The 15,681-nt window shown below is 49.1% G+C and overlaps 1 protein-coding gene across 5 annotated transcripts in view; it reads right to left on the bottom strand.

The window, feature by feature from the left end:
* The window catches only part of CUX2 (cut like homeobox 2), a 269,432-nt gene that overhangs the window by 43,346 nt on the left and 210,405 nt on the right, over window positions 1–15,681 (bottom strand). For 4 of the 5 annotated variants that reach the window (XM_081252625.1, XM_081252626.1, XM_081252629.1 and 1 more), the window contains exon 5: window positions 2,937–3,071. The exons of the other annotated variant lie outside the window; for it this stretch is intronic. In XM_081252625.1, the coding sequence (XP_081108751.1) occupies window positions 2,937–3,071 (135 nt within the window). The remainder of the gene's footprint in view (window positions 1–2,936; window positions 3,072–15,681) is intronic. 5 annotated transcript variants of the gene reach the window in all.

The raw sequence follows: 15,681 nt of genomic DNA, 5'->3' as shown, positions 1-15,681 counted from the left end.
CACTGCGATCAGCTGGGTTGAGCCTTGGCGAGTGCCTGCACAAGAAAGTCAAACTCCATCGTGCTGGCCTCAGACAGCACACCCAGAGGCTTCCTTTGCCCTCTCAGACCTGTTCCTGCCTCCTTGGCCTTCTGTATGATTAAGAAAAATCATGGTAAAATATACATAACATAAAATTCACCATTTTAACCATTTTAAAGTGCACAATTTAGTGGTACGTAGTATAGTCAAAATACTGTGCAACCATTATCAGTAATTCCAGAGCACTGGCATCACCCCAAAAGGAAACCTGTCCCCATTAAGCAGTCGCTCCCCACTCCCTTCCCTAGCCCCTGGCAACCACTGTTCTGCTTTCTGTCGCTACGGATTTGTGCATTTTGGATATCTCATAGCACTGGAATCATAACACCTATCCTTTTGTGACTTGATTCTTTCACTTAGCATGTTTTTGAGGTTCATCAATTTTGGACCATGTGTCAGTACTTCATTCTTTTTTTATGGCCGAATAATATTCCATTTCATGGTTATACCATATTTTGTTTTTTTCCCTTTCATCCATTAATGGACATTTGGATTATTCCCACAATTTGGCTACTGTGAACAGTGCTGCTATAAACATTTGTGTACAAGTTTTGTTTGAGCACCTGTTTTCAATTCTTTAGGGTATATCCCTAGGAGTGGAATGGTTGGGTTACAGGGTAACTCCAGATTTAACTTACTGAGGAGCCACCACACTGTTTTCCCTTCCCCAAAATTGATGGCACACACTCAGATGCTCAGTCATCGCCCCTCACCTGCAGGTGCGCTGGGGCAGGGCCCACGTCAGGTCCATCTTTACAGGCCCTGTGGCAGTTCATTTGGGGATCAGTGTGTGCTTTTGGCACCGAACTCATGGAGAGAGAGTTGCTCAGGGGCCAGCCATTGAGGGTGAGTGGCTCAAGAGTTCCAAAATTTGTTCTCCCAACCTTGGGTCCAAGTGACTCAGTTAAATCCTGTCCTAGTTTTTAAGTTTCTACTGTGATCCTGGCACAGGAGGGTGAGTGTAGAGCTGGGCGGTTTGTAGAGTGAGCCCCTCTACTCTAGAGGCTAGTACAGCAGTCAGCTTATAATACACACACGCGCACACACACACACACACACGTGCACACATGTACTGGGAACGTTCCAGGTGCCTAGGCCACAACAGTGAACAAAAAGGCAAGTTTTGACCATCATGATGCAGAATAACAAGTGTCCTCAAGGAGAAACACAGCCCAGGACCAAGGTCAAAAACTTCTGTTCTGATTCCCCACTTGGCCACCTGCGGCTTCTGTGACTCAGTTTCCTCATCTGTAAAATGAGGCCAATGACACCTCAAAAGATTGATGCCAGGAGACAGTGAGATGCTGTGTGAAAGGCACACTGCACAGAGCAAATGCTCTCAAGAGGCAATTTCCACAACTACTATTATTCTTACAGAAGGAAGTTTGAACCTCAGAGGGACCTCAGAGGAAGAAGTGACAATTTTGCTGGGGAAACTCAGAAGCTTCACAGAGGTGTGTACATATGAGCAGGGGCTGAAGAACTGCCAAGTCCTGGCTTGTCAGTGTGGTTGGAATCGTATTCCAGGTGCAGGACCAGAGTTGGCAAAGTGCTGTTATTTTAGTCACTGTAAATCTTCCCCAGAGGACCCTGCCTAGGGCCAGGTTTACAGCAGGTGCTCTCTACGTAATGTGTGGAGGGGGAAGGGAGGAGGTTGTGAAATGGGGGACTGTGAGAGAGTGGTTGTTTCCTGAGAAGAGACTTCGTGTCATGCTTTCATTTGACAGGCCTCAGCCCATTTTATCTTCACTACATGCCAAATCTGGCCCACCACCTGTTTTGTCAATAAAGTATTATTGAAACAAAGCCATGCCTACTCATTTACATACTATCTATGGCTGCTTTCACCCAGAGTTAAGTAGTTGTGACAGAAACTACATGACCTGCAATACCTGCAATAATTACTTTCTGGCCCTTTCCAGAAAAAGCTGGCTGACCTCTGAGGTAAATCCTACTCTTTCATTCCTTAAACAAGAATCCCTTCACCTGACTCCCCCAATTCTCTGCTCAATTTTTTCCCCAAAGTCTTTCTCACCAACTGACATACTATATATTTTACTAACATTTATTGACACTCAGTCCCTCCCTCTAGAAGGTCAGCATGATGAGAGCAGAGATTTTTGTCTGTTTTGTTCCTGGCTGTGTCCCCAGTGCCTATGACAGTGCCTGCAGGTCAATGAACATCCAAACCTTGGACGGCCACCAATGGCTTTCACCTGCTATTGGCTCCTCCCTATGGTAACCTCCTACCTCACTTTCCAGAGGTAACCACCATGCTGAATTTTGTTCACCATTCTCTTGCTTTTAAACATTTTTATCACAACATATGTACACCCAAACATTATTTTTAGCTTTGCTAGTATCTTAACTTGTCTCATTTGGGGCTGAGACAGTGCTGTGTTCACTACATCCTATTTCCCTCTCCTTCTGGGCACACAGCCAGACTACATTTTCCAGCCTCCTTTGCAGCAGGGATGTGGCCAAAGTGATGTGCGCCACTCCCACCACCTCAGTGTGATCCTCCACATTCTTTCTCTGCCTGTTGGCCAGGTGTCAACACTCACTGTGACTCTGGATGTCGAGGATTGACGATGGCAGGACTACCACAGCCTGGGTCCCTGAATGACTGCGTGGAGGGTCCCCTGCAACTTCCCCTCCCTTCAAATATATTAAGCCTCTGAGATTTGGGGTTGGTCTGTCTCAGCAGAACTGCACCTTAACCCATCCCACATCTAAAATTATGATAGAGTTGAGTTCTCTGCCCCCCTTCCCCCACAAGGGTGGCCGAGTTTGGCTGCCAAAGATCCACAGCCCATTTGTTTATTATGGACATCCTGTGAAAACCTTATCAGTACCTTTGGGGCCGAGGAGCTCAGGGTGTCTCTTCCACGAACTGTGGAGCTCTCGCCGCGGCTGCCCGCTGGGGTTGAAGCTGGGGGACTGCAGTCTGTCGTCTGGGCTGCGTGAAGCCTCAAACACAGGCACGGGGTCTGCACAGAGAGAGGAGGACAGGGGTGGTGGGAGCCCTGGGGGTCAGGGGGTGCCCCGGCTGAGGCCACAGGGCCAGGGAGCTTGGGTGGGAGGAAGCATCCACAGGAGCCATCTGGAATCGCTCTGGTGGCTTAGGGGAGCAACGTGGACTTCCTGCTTTATGAGGGAGCAGATCTCCAGGCACCTGCTCCGGAGAGCATGTGCCATCCCCATGGGTGTGGCTGTCCTGCCCAGCTGGGAATAATAATAACAATTATCATAATAACTTCATTTTCCTGATTCTAGATGCCATCTGTGGTGGCCATGAGATTGTGTCCTGCACACCTCCGACCACAGGGAACATCACTTAGCAAGGACCCTAGCAGGCACACTCTGAAATCCATCAGTTCAAGCCTAGCCTTCTCATGGGACTTCCCAGACAAGGCCTGCAGGCAGCGAGGGTAGAGGCAGACCTGCTCCTGGGGGACACAAAACTGCTCTGAGGGCTGAGGACCGGCCCGTGGCCTTCCCCAGTGCTCCCTTCCTTAGGCTATAATGCGGTCTCGATGCTTCCACCCAGTTCCCCACCTCTCCTAGCTCCCTCCCTATTTTCCTTCACCCGAGGTTCCCTAATAGCATCTTTGCACATATAACCCTTGGGGTGCTTTTCAATGGATCTGGGCCAACACACCATCATTTGTGACACTTGTGGCCGATTAAATAATAGTTTTTCTGGGGGCGAGATATACACCTGGATATAAGATGTCTCCGTATTTCCCAATAGCTAAATTGAGGACTCCAGGTCCTTCCACCTGGAATTCTGTCCCCAATCCCACCCTGTCACCTAGCAAGCACTTCGTCTTCCTTCAGATCTAGAATCCAACACCTCTTCTTCCAGCAACTCCCCACCTGGGACAGGAGGTTTGGTGTAGCATCTTCCATGTTACAAAGCCAGTCCCTGGGAATAGGTTCCCACGATGCACCCAGCATCCCCTGGAGGCTGGCCTGGATCTAACTTGTTTTCACATATGAGGAAACTGCTCAGAGAAGCCAGGTGACTTGCTGAAGAGTGGAGGAGAGACTCAAGTCTGGGTCTCTTTCTCTGATGCCACAAAGACTTCCTGTCCCAGTGGTGTGGATATTTCGACCCCAGTAGTTGCAGGTAGGTAGGTGTTCATGGGGTCCCAAGAAAGCCAGGGCCTCCTCGCTTCAGACCAAGGGGGCTGGTCTGGTCCACATTTTTTCTAATGCCCCAGAGCCCTCTCTCTTCCTGGCCCCTCCTTTGGGATCTCCCACCAGCATCTGCTTGGCCATTGTTCTCTGCTGGTGTGGACCCTGGAGTCAGATGTCCCTGGTCCTGGTCTAATCCATACTTGCTTCTTAGGATTGCTGTGTGACCTTAGTAAATGGCGCTACCTCTCTGTGCCTCACAATAAAAGTACTGACCTCGTGGGCCTGTGATGAAGATTCATGTAAAGTGCTCAACATGGTGCCTGGCACTTGGTCAGCTCAGGACAAATGGAAGCCCTCACTATTATTCCTGCCCTTCTGAGTGCAAGCCACACTGACCTTCTCTCAGTCCCTCAGATGCACCTTCCCACCCCAGAGACTTTGTATGGGAGGGAGCCTCTGCCAGGAACACCCTGCCCTCCCCTATCCCTTTCAGCTAGTTAATGCTTACTCATCTTAGCAACTCAAATGCCAATTCTTCCAGGAAGCCTTCCTTGACCAATCGGTCTTCTAGTATGAGCTCTCCCCGCTGCCTGCACCTTTCCTTCACAGCACTCACTGTACTTCCAATTTTCATTGATTTGCAAGTGCACCTAATTAATACCCGCTGGACTGCAAACTCCACAACAAGGCAGGGCTGGGACTGCATCTGTTCTTGCTCTTCCACTGGACCCCTTGTGGGGTGAATGAAGCCTGACCCACAGTCCAACCCAATAAATATCTGCTGATGGAAGAAACAGGGCAGAGCCTATACTTGGGGACCTTCAGGTCTGGTTGGAACAAGGCCACCTCTGCATTTTATCCCTCTTCTCCCGCCTGTTTGTTTAGGTGGTGGGAGGCTCAGACAATGGGTGTTTGTGTCGAGGTAAGCAGGTGCACGGGAACGCTGCTGCTGGCTTTCCTCTGTCAGCACTCCCCCATGCCCCGTCATTAGGCAGGGGCTGCTCAGCAGGGTATGCCATTATGTCTCCCCGGGCTGATGTAATTATACATTGACATAATTAACCCAGCAAGCGCATTAGGCAGGCCAGCTAAAAATTCATCTATAATTATTTGTTGTGTGCATGATAATGAGTCCATCTGCACTGCCTTTGTACAACACGGACAAATTAATTTACAAGTCTGGATTTTTTAATAAGTTCAGGGAAACGCTTCCTATTGTGTCCTGGTTTTTGAGAAAGGAAGAAAAAGGCGACAAGCGCTTGCCGGGGTCAGGGAGGTTAGATAAACACGGGAGGCTGCAGCTGAGAGCGGCATGGAGGGCTCGCTCTGGTTCCAAGGAGGTGGGAAACATCCAGCTCATGGCTCAGGGGCCGGCTGTCTAGGAGCCTGTCCAAGCCAAAAGATGATGCTCGGGTGAAAAAGGATGTCATTTACCCCACTCCCAGGGATCAGAAATTGATGTTTGTGCTGCTCGGAGGCAGTGCGGTCATCCCTTGCTGCCTTGTGCTCTTTGTCCAGGGGAAGCTGACCGCAGGTGGCCTCCTGCAGAGACTGGAGGAGGTGGGTGGCGAGTGGACACTCAGTACGGGGTCAGTGGGTTCCAAGGCTCTCTTTGCCTTCATTTGCCAGTACAGGGTAGAACAGAGTGGTTAAACTCTCAGAACATGAAGTCCAGCGCTGGTCTTGAGCCTCAGTTTCCCCACTTAAAAAGTCAGAAAATATTAGTTTCTACTTCTCAGAAGTTACTACTGGGAAGACTGAAAAAGATTACTGAGAGAGGCAGCATGATTTAAGGACTGCTGGTGTCAGCTCCAGCTCTAAACTGGCCATGTGACCTTTGGACAGTTAACCTCTCCAAGCCTCCATTTTCTTATCTGTAAAATGGGGCTGCAAGGATTGAATGAGAGAATGTGTACAGAGATTTGCACAGTGCTGGGTGCACAGTAGGGCTTGATAAGTGTTGGCTACTGTTATTACCCTGAGAGGGGGCAGCACACCGTCCCGTGACGTTCTAGGAGCTGTTGTCTACATGGCAAAACTCCACGGAGACTCACGACAGGGTAAGGCCTCATATACTCTCATCAGTGCCTGGGAGACTCAGAATCCAGTAATCCTGCGTTGAGTTCCACTCAGGGACTCAAAGGCTCCAGCTTAGAAAGTCACACTGAGGAGGGACAATTTGTCAAGTGTCTAACACCCCTACCCCAGTGCACAGTTGGGGAAAAGTGGGGTCCCATGACTTCCCTGAAGTCTGCCAGTGAGTTGGTGATAGGGTCAAGATGGGGCCTTGGGCCTCGGCCTCTTCTTCCCACACTGTGCTTCCTCCTAGATCCCCAATTTGAGAGAGGAAGTCGGGGAAGGTTCAGATGACTCAGCTGAAGTCAGGCTGTGGCCAAATCCTAACAGCCAGAGCACTTTAAATCGATTAGAATTCATACAGTCTTCACCACAACACTGTTAGTAGGTCTGTTGTGTTCCCATTCTATAGATGGGGAAACTGAGGCATGGGGGAGTGAAATCACTTCCCCAAGGTGAGGCCCAATAAGGTAGATGCTGCTATTTCCATTTTCCAGACAAGGAAATGAAGGCCCAGAGAGGAGATTCTATGTGCTCAAGGTCGCCGAGCTCAGAAGTGGCAGGGGTGGGATTTGAACCCGGAGTGCCTGGTGACTCTTTGTAGTGGGCTAAGCTGCCTTGAGGCAGGGCATGGGGGATTATTAGGCCAGAAGCACAAGAATGAGGGCACTGTTCTTGGCCTTGCCACAGGCTTGCTGTGCGACCTTGGACAAAGCATCAGACTTCTCTGGGCTCCAAATTTCTATCACAAGTATCCCTGAGGCACACACTCAGTCAACATTGGTTATCACCAGATAGGGGTGTGGTCCTGCCAAAGTGAGTGCTTTTGGCCCTGGGCCTATTCCTTGGCGCTGGGATGCTCAGGGAGGGTGATTATTAAACGCCTTCATAGCTGAACTTGACACTTGAGGTTTGAACATTGTGAATCCTCCAAATTCCCAAAGCCACTCTCAGATAAAGGGGGAGAGGGACAGGTTGGGAGGCTGACGGTCAAATCCTGGCTGTGACAACTTTAGGGAAAGTCACTTAGGTCCCCTGAGCCTCAGTTTCCCCCTCAGTAAAACACGGATAACAACAGGACCTACTGTAGAGGGCTGTGCAGGGACTCCATGAGCACGCTGAGCCCCTGTGACAGTGCCTGGCACCTAACAGAGTCTAAGTGAGCGTTACCCTTATTCTTATGACTTGTGGCAGTGTGAGATGTGCCACCCAGCTCTCCCTTCAAGAAAGAACGTCCTGCGAGGAGTTGGTGACAGTCTCCAGGAGCTGCACCTTCGGATACACTGCAGTGTTTGTTTGGAAGCCAGGTTTCCCCAGGCCTGCTCCCAGCCAATGACTGAGCAAGACAGGGACAGTAGGGCTGGGCCACTCCTGCCGATGCTGGAAAAGGCAACCTAGTATTATAGACTAAAATGTTTTCCCCCAAACCCATATGTTGAAGCCTTAACCCCCGATGCAACTGTATCTGGAGACAGGGCTTTAAGGAAGTAATTAAGGTTAAATGAGGTCATTAAGAGTGGGGCCCAATCTGATAGGACTGGTGTCCTTACAAGAGGAAGAGACACTAGAGCTTTCTCCCTCTGCACGTGCAGAAAGGAAAGGCCATGTGGGGACACAGTAAGAAGGCAGCCATCTACAAGCCAGGAGAAGAGTTCTCACCAGAAACCAACCCTGCTGGTACCTTGATCTTGGACTTCCCAGCCTCCAGAACTGTAAGAGATAAAATTCTGTTGTTTAAGCCACCTAGTTTGTGGTGTTTTCTTATAGCAGCCCGAGCAGACTATTGCATCCTGCTTTGGGTCTCCTGTTAGTTTTAGCTTGGCTGAGACTTCTTCAGAGCTGTACTGCAGTTTGAGGTTCCTCCTACCAACCCTCCTTCCTTCCCTCTCTCCCTTCCCAGGTGTTAGACCAGCATCACCAAGTGAACGCTCTCCTGGTCTCCTCTCCCTCTCCTTCATCCTTCACAGGCATCTTCCCCAATAAATCTCTTGCACATCCGGTGCCATCTTGGCATGTGAATGCTTCCAGAGGACCCAAACCAATATGTGATTACTCTTTTGCCTCTCAGAGCCTCAGTTTACTGGTCTGTAAAGTGGGGATAGTCACAGTGCCTCTCCTGTGGAGCTGCAGCTAGACTCTGGAGTCTGTGGGTGTGGAGCCCATGTTGAGGTGCTGGTACATTCCACAGTGGTGAATCTAAAGTGGGCAGAGCTCACAGGGGGACCTATGAGTCCATGCACCTGCTTCACTCAGCAAGAGTTTGTTGAGCATCTATCTGTGGGGGGCACAGTAGTGACCCTGTCTATGTGTAGCTGACATCCCAGTCAGATAATATGGATGGGGAAAGGACTTATCTTAAGAGCATTAGAAAGTGACATGTTCTAATTCGCATTTTTCAAAGGCTCATCCAAGCTGCTGCAAGAAAAATGGGCTGTAGAGGGAGCCAGTCAGAGGGCTACAGCAATAGTCCAGGCAGCGATGCTGGGGGATCAGGGCGGTGGCAGGAGGAGTGGGGGGAAGTGCTCAGACACAATAGGTAGACAGGAAGAACTGATGGGGTGTGGCGTTCTAGGCTGAATAGCATTTCCCCAAATTCATGTCCATCCAGAACTTGTGAAACTGACCTTATTTAGAAACAGGGTCTTTGCAGATGAAATCAAGTTAAGATGAGGCCGACTGGATTAGGGTTGACTAATCCAATGACTGGTGTCTTTACAATAAGAGGAGAGGACACAGAGGGACAACACACAGGGAAGGCCCTGTGAAGACAGAGGCAGAAATTGAAATGATGTGTCTACAAGCCAAGGAATGCCAACGATGGCCGGCCACCACCAGAAGCTAGGAGAGAGGAATGGAACAGATTCTCCCTGTGCGCCTCTACAAGGAACCAACACTGCCAACACCTTGATTTTGGGCTTCTGGCCTCCAAAACCGAGAGAATAAATTTCCATTGTTTTAAACCATCCAGTTTATGGAAATTTGGCATGGCAGCCTCTGAAAACTAATACATCGTGTGTACTCTGGAGGTTCAAAGTCCAAAATCAAGGTGCTGGCAGAGCTGTGCTCTCTTGATCTGTTCCACGCTGTCTCCTAGCTTCTGGTGTCGCTCGCAACCCTTGGCATTTCTCAGCTTGTGGTGGCATCACTTCAATCTCTGCCTCTGTCATTGCTTGGCCCTCTTCTCTGTGTATCTCTCTCCTCTTCTTATAAGGACACCAGTCATGGTGGATTAGGGTCTCACCCTAAGGACCTTCCCTTTTCATCATCACATCTGCAAAGACTCTATTTCCAAATACGGTCACATTCACAGGTACCAGGAGTCAGGACTTCAACATATCTTTTGGGGGCACACAATTCAACCTATAATATGTGGCAACTGGCTGGATACCAACTGTGAGAAAGGCAGGACTAAGGAGCTGCTAGACTCCAAGTTTCATAGGAAGGAAGTTCTTACTTAAGCCTAGCCTACTTCCCTCCTGCTGCACCCATTTCACCAGTCGTCCAGGAAGACAAGTGTGCTTCATAAGACAAAGCAGCAGGTGCTGGGCTCTGATCCTCCTGTATGTTCATCCTCTCCAACTACTGAGGAATAGGGTGGTGGGTTGAGTATGGTCCCTGCTCTGAAGAGTGCATAGCAACGATGATCACTTATTTCTCCAAGCATATTCCATTCTTTATTTCCTCCCCACAGAATTCCTAGACTTTATGGCACGTGGGTAAACTCATTTCTTCCCAGCTCCCCCATCTGGGAGAAATCCACGGAAGTCTGAGCTACATTGCTGGGGATTGGGTTAGGTAGAAAAAAAATATTAGCATTCAGAGGACTGGAAGATTCTGCCAAGTTAGGCGTAAGTAAAATGCTCAGCTGGGGTAGCTGACACATCCAAGGGCTTCCTGCTTACTTTGTCCAACTGGTATTAGTTGATGCATCAGCTAAACGTCACTGGCTGCTCTTACAAATACAAAGTGAAAGAGACAGAAATGACAGCAAATCTTTGAAATGTTGGGAGGTTTCTCAGAGAACCTGACAGTCACAGGGGTCTGGGGGCATCTAGCTTTCATTCCTCAGCAACCCCTTTCTCCCAATGCCTTTCACACAGTAGGTGCTCAAGAAATGTTGCTTGTTTTAAGCATCTAAGTTAGTGGTCATTTGTTACAGCAGCAGGAAAAAACTAATACAGTCTGTAATTCAGCCATTTATTCATTTGTACCTTTTTACTGAGCACCTGCTATGTGTCAGATACCATTTCTTCGGTTGCTAGATACTTCCTGAGCATCTACTTAGGGAAGTTTCTGGGCCCTGGAGATACAGCAGTAAATAAGAGGAAATTCCTGCCTTCCTGGGGTTGACATTCTAGAGGGGAGAGATGGCCAAAGGACAAATAAGCCAACGGCCGTAAGGGGGCTGAGAACAAAAACAGCAGGGTTGGGGGAGAGAGTGGCCTGAGGTGTGTGCTTGGGGGCAGTGTGCTAATTGAGGCAGCCTGGTCAGGGAGGTGACATTTGAGCAGAGCCCTGAAGGAAATGAGGAAGCCAGCAGGGGGCTGAGAGAGAATAATCCAGACCCAGGAAGCACCAGGAGAAACAGCTCCCATTAGACCAAGACATGCTGGCACACCATCCTGACCAATCCCCCCTAAGTTACTGTCCCAGAAACACAGCTTAGCTTCATCTTCACAACAACTGACCCGTTTTACTGATGAGGACACGGGGCTCAGAGAGGCTGGCGAAGCCTGGGTAATTCTTGGTGCCAGCTTCACCTCTCCTCCCTGTAGGCTGGTCTGGGTGCTGGTGGGTGGTGACTGGGTTCAGAGCAGGCTCTGGCTCTTCAAACACTAGTTTCTGGTCTTCATCCTCCCAACTCGAGCAAACATTCATTCTGGGGCAGATGGGGCACCCATATCCAGGAAGCTGGGGTAAAGAGCAGACGAGATGCCCACCCAGCATCTTGAGCCAAAAGCTCCAGGGAACTGACATTTCTTCATCCCCACCACCCCCTGCACCCTGACATATGCCAGGTACTTTGCAGATATTTATATCTCATTTAATCTTCAAAACAACCACATGAGACATTGCTATCCTCCCCATTTTCCAGATGAGAAAACTGCAGCCCAGCAGAGGGAAGCCACTTGCTGAAAAAGGCGGAGCTGGATTTGAACCCAGGGTGGCCCAATCGTCAAATGCTGGTGACATGTCACACCTTAAGCTGCATCCACCTGCCCCCCAAAATATTACCAACTTGATATCTGTCCTTACGTGATTTGATGTTTTTAACTTAAATATATTTTAAAGGAATATTTCTTTCACTATTGTAAGTAGATCATTGGGATTCTGTATCATAAAAAAGGGGTTTTAACCATTAAAATAAGTACAAAGGAAAAATCAAGAAACTGATGTTATTCAATTCTAGTTACATCCCCATTGCCTGCTCAAGACCTTGAGCTTGAGGCCGGCTCTTCCTTGGTTAAAAGGAGAGATTCACAGGTGTTCCCTAGGCATTTAAGATGCTTTAGCACCTGACTGAGACTTTCTCTAGAAGGAACTAAAAAGGTGATACCTGGTGTGCAATGTATTCAAAGTCTGTGTTGCGCCAGGTTCACCAAGGCTGCTCCCTATGTCAGGTGACCCCACTTGGGGAAGCGTGGGGTCCCGCCGACCCCCAGTCTCCAAAGCGACCTGTGTCCCCCTCCAACGTCTGGCAAGCCGCATATCTCAGTGTCAGGAGAAGTGGCAGAACATCCCTGTAGCTCCTCATCTGGAGCCAGGGAGCCTGGCTTTCTGCCGGGCTCAGCGCTTCCACTGGAAACCTTTCAGCTGAGACACGTGGCTGCCCAGAGCTGTGAGCGGGACTTTATTTCCCCCACTTCGCTCCTGCAACATACACACTGTCAATATACAGACAAGGGCAGTGGCAGCGGGAATCAAACGGCTTTAGATCCAACCTGAATTTAAAAAGCCCAAAACAGGGGACCCCAAATCAGAAGTGTTTGACTACATATCCTTTGGATTAGTTAAGCACGTTGGCAGACACGGAAGATCAAATATGAACCATCCGAGGTGGCAGGTCCTGATGGGCATGCGGCGGGGGGCGGGGAACGTCGTCAGGAAATAGAGTGCCTTTGTCTTACAGCCATCAACTGGCTCTTTATGCATAAACTGCTTAATAAAATGACTAATTCATTTTGGTTACATTGGATCTAAACCCCTAGAGAATACTGCCAACGGATTTATAATATTTTAATCTCACACCAGGCTTTCCAAAGCCTTTGTAGGAGGAGATGGATAGAACATCAACTATTCCATCTTCTACCACTAGCTGATGCTGTTGGTGTTTTTTAAAAAAAGTGTCTATGGGGCTGTGTGGGAGAGTCGTGAATCTAGGGAAAGCTGTCTCATTCCTCCCACTGTGTCCATCTGAAGGAAAGCGGTGCTCAGAGCTTTTTTTAGGAAAGCTGGAGCCGCAAAGGCTGTCCGAGAGGCTGTTTAGAAACACATATATGCAGAAGTATGCGTGTGCCCCTCCAAAGTATCTCTGAGACAGAAGCCTTCTCCCATCTGGGCCCCGGCTCCGGGCGCCTGTGTGGGCAGGAGGTTCAGGCTACTGACGGCGGCAGCGAGCCTAACTTTGATCCTTTAATCCTAACTTTTCAATAGCAGATGGCCTGCCCAGCCCTTGTATGCAAATGGGGGCCGTGCTTTCTTCCCTCCATCGCTAGGGCTGGCTGCTTCCGGGTCTCCCGGCTTAAGCACGGACAGAGGGGCTGGAGAGGGTCTTCCTTCTTGGCACTGGGTGGTGATATAACAGTAACACCACCACCAACAGCAATGGCAGCCGCTGGTCTACTGAGCATTTACTGTGTGCCAGACACCAGCTTCGGATTTTATACTCTTCACCTTGCTTAATCCTCCCAGAGGTAACAGAAGGTAAGTGTGCTTTTCCAGAGGAGGAAACAGAGGCTCAGAGAGGTAGAGCTAGCTACTCAAGGCTACCCATCCAGGGAGCAGCAGAGCTGGGACTCAAACCCATGTCCATTGTAATAAAAACAAAGCTTCCATAGACTAAGCTGCACAGAAAGTTCCAGGCAGGCAGGAACAGTGTCTGTTTTGCTTAACATTGTGCCCCTGGTGTTGAGGAGAGTGTCTTTCAAACAGTAGGAGTTCAATGTTTGTTGAATGAATTGCATGGGGCTACTACTCTGTGCCAGGCACCATGTGAAGTGTTCCCCATTCCCACTGAATCCACCCAATGGGCCTATAATTAGGTGGGATCATTATCCGTATTTCACAAGTGGGGAAACTGAGGATCAAAGAAGTCAGGTGTGACGGGGCTTCCCTGGTGGCGCAGTGGTTGAGAGTCTGCCTGCCGATGCAGGGGATATGGGTTCGTGCCCCGGTCCAGGAAGATCCCACATGCCACGGAGCGGCTGGGCCCGTGAGCCATGGCCGCTGAGCCTGCGCGTCCGGAGCCTGTGCTCCGCAACGGGAGAGGCCACAGCAGTGAGAGGCCTGCGTACCGCAAAAAAAAAAAAAAAAAAAAAGAAGTCAGGTGTGATACAGGATGCAAGATGGCAGAAGGGGGACTGGTCCCACCCTGAGAGGGTCCTTCAGCCTAGAGTCCTGCTAGTGCTCCTCCTGGCATCTCTCTGCCCCCTGAATTTGGAGCTCTGTGACTCAATTTCTCCTCAACAAAAGTACCAGCCTTTGGAGCCCTGGGCCAGGAGGACCAGGTGTACTTGTCTGTTAGGGGTAATGTTCTTCTTCCAGCTAACACATCTGCATTTCTGCAAAGGGCTCATCCTCTCACCCTAGAACCTCTCAACCTACTGGCAGCAAAGACCCTCAGCTGTTTTTCACTGTATTTAGATGTCAAATCTCTAATGGTTTTGTTCCAACCCTTTCAATTTTTTTTTTTTCTTTTTTGGCTGCACTGTGCAGCATGTGGAATCTTAGTTCCCTGACCAGGGATCGAACCCGGGCCCCCTGCATTGGTAGCATGGAGTCTTAACTATTGGACTGCCAGGGAAGTCCCCCAACCCTTTCAATTTTAAAATTAATCCTGCATCTGGGTTTGCAGCCAGGGATCAAGATTCAGGCTCCACTACCTCTCTGCTGTGTGACCTTGGGCAAGTGGCTTGACCTCTCTGAGCCTGCATTGCCTCAGCCACACAGCAGGGCAGGATGGCAATACCTACCTCCAAGGGGCAGAGGGGATAAGTGAAATCCTTTCTGTAAGGGGCTGAGCGCACTGCCTGGGACACAGGGAGCACCGAAGAAACCGCCCCACGAGGATGGTAGCTCATCGTTTAAATTCAAAGGCTGCTCTCCCTGAGGCACCTCTCCTGGCCTTCCCACCCTGAAGCCCTTTTTCTGCTGGGTGTTCTGGCCGTCTGTCTTTGGGTCACGTGGCCCCTGCTGGACTCCAAGGGCAGGGCAGGACTCAAGTTTGAGTTCCCACAGGGCTCAGCACATGGTAGGTGCTCAGAGAATGAGCTGATGAAAAGCCACAGCTGAAACACCTGTCATCCCTTCTGAAAGGGAGCAGCCGTTTATTGAGCACCCACTGGGTACCAACATCATGCTGGATGCTTTCCTTTAATCATCTTTCAACCCTTAGCTGCCAGGAGTAGTAAAAATCAGACAGGTGGCCGGGGGAAAGGGCACTCCTGGCAGAAGAAATGGCAGAGGCAAAGGTGTGGCAGAAAATGGGAAGACAATGCCTTTTGAAGTTAAGTACCATCTCTGGAAAATCTGCTGTTAAACTTTTCCTTTTTTTATGGGTTAAATAACCTTTTATGTTACCCTTCTGTGCTCCCCTGAGCTCAACAGGACCAAATGGGCAGAGGCATATACAGGGAGGAAAGGAAGGAGGTGAGGGCAGCCAAAGACAGCGATGGGTCTCCCATTACACTAAAATCTGTATTGCCTTTATCTGCAAAGGTGGCTTATCCGCTAGATGGCAGTAGAACTAGTCATTTGGGACAAACACAATGTTAAATTCTTAACTCCCCTTTCTACTTCCATCACCATATATTTCAAATGCTTCAAAGGTTCAAATTTCTAAAAATTGAGATCACAAAAGTACTTGAAAAATCCTACAACCTTCAGGCGAGAGGGGTTTTTTTAAAATATGACAATAAATCCAGAAGCCATAAAGCAAAGGTCTGGTAAGACTTCCTACTTTCTGCAAATATTTTATGAATGTCTGCTGTGTATCATATACAAGAGACACTGTACACAAAGTTAAGAAACAAAAGGCAAACTAGGGGAGAAGATATGAAACACATTTACCAGGACAAAGGTTAGTATCTCTAATATACAAAGAGCATCTACAAATCAATAAGAAAATGATCTCTCTGATAGAAAAATGGGCTAAGGGTAAAT

The sequence above is a fragment of the Mesoplodon bidens genome (assembly GCF_964165515.1).
Source record: "Mesoplodon bidens genome assembly, chromosome: 13".
Taxonomy (NCBI): domain Eukaryota; kingdom Metazoa; phylum Chordata; class Mammalia; order Artiodactyla; family Ziphiidae; genus Mesoplodon; species Mesoplodon bidens.
This window is presented reverse-complemented; position numbering and strand designations above follow the sequence as displayed.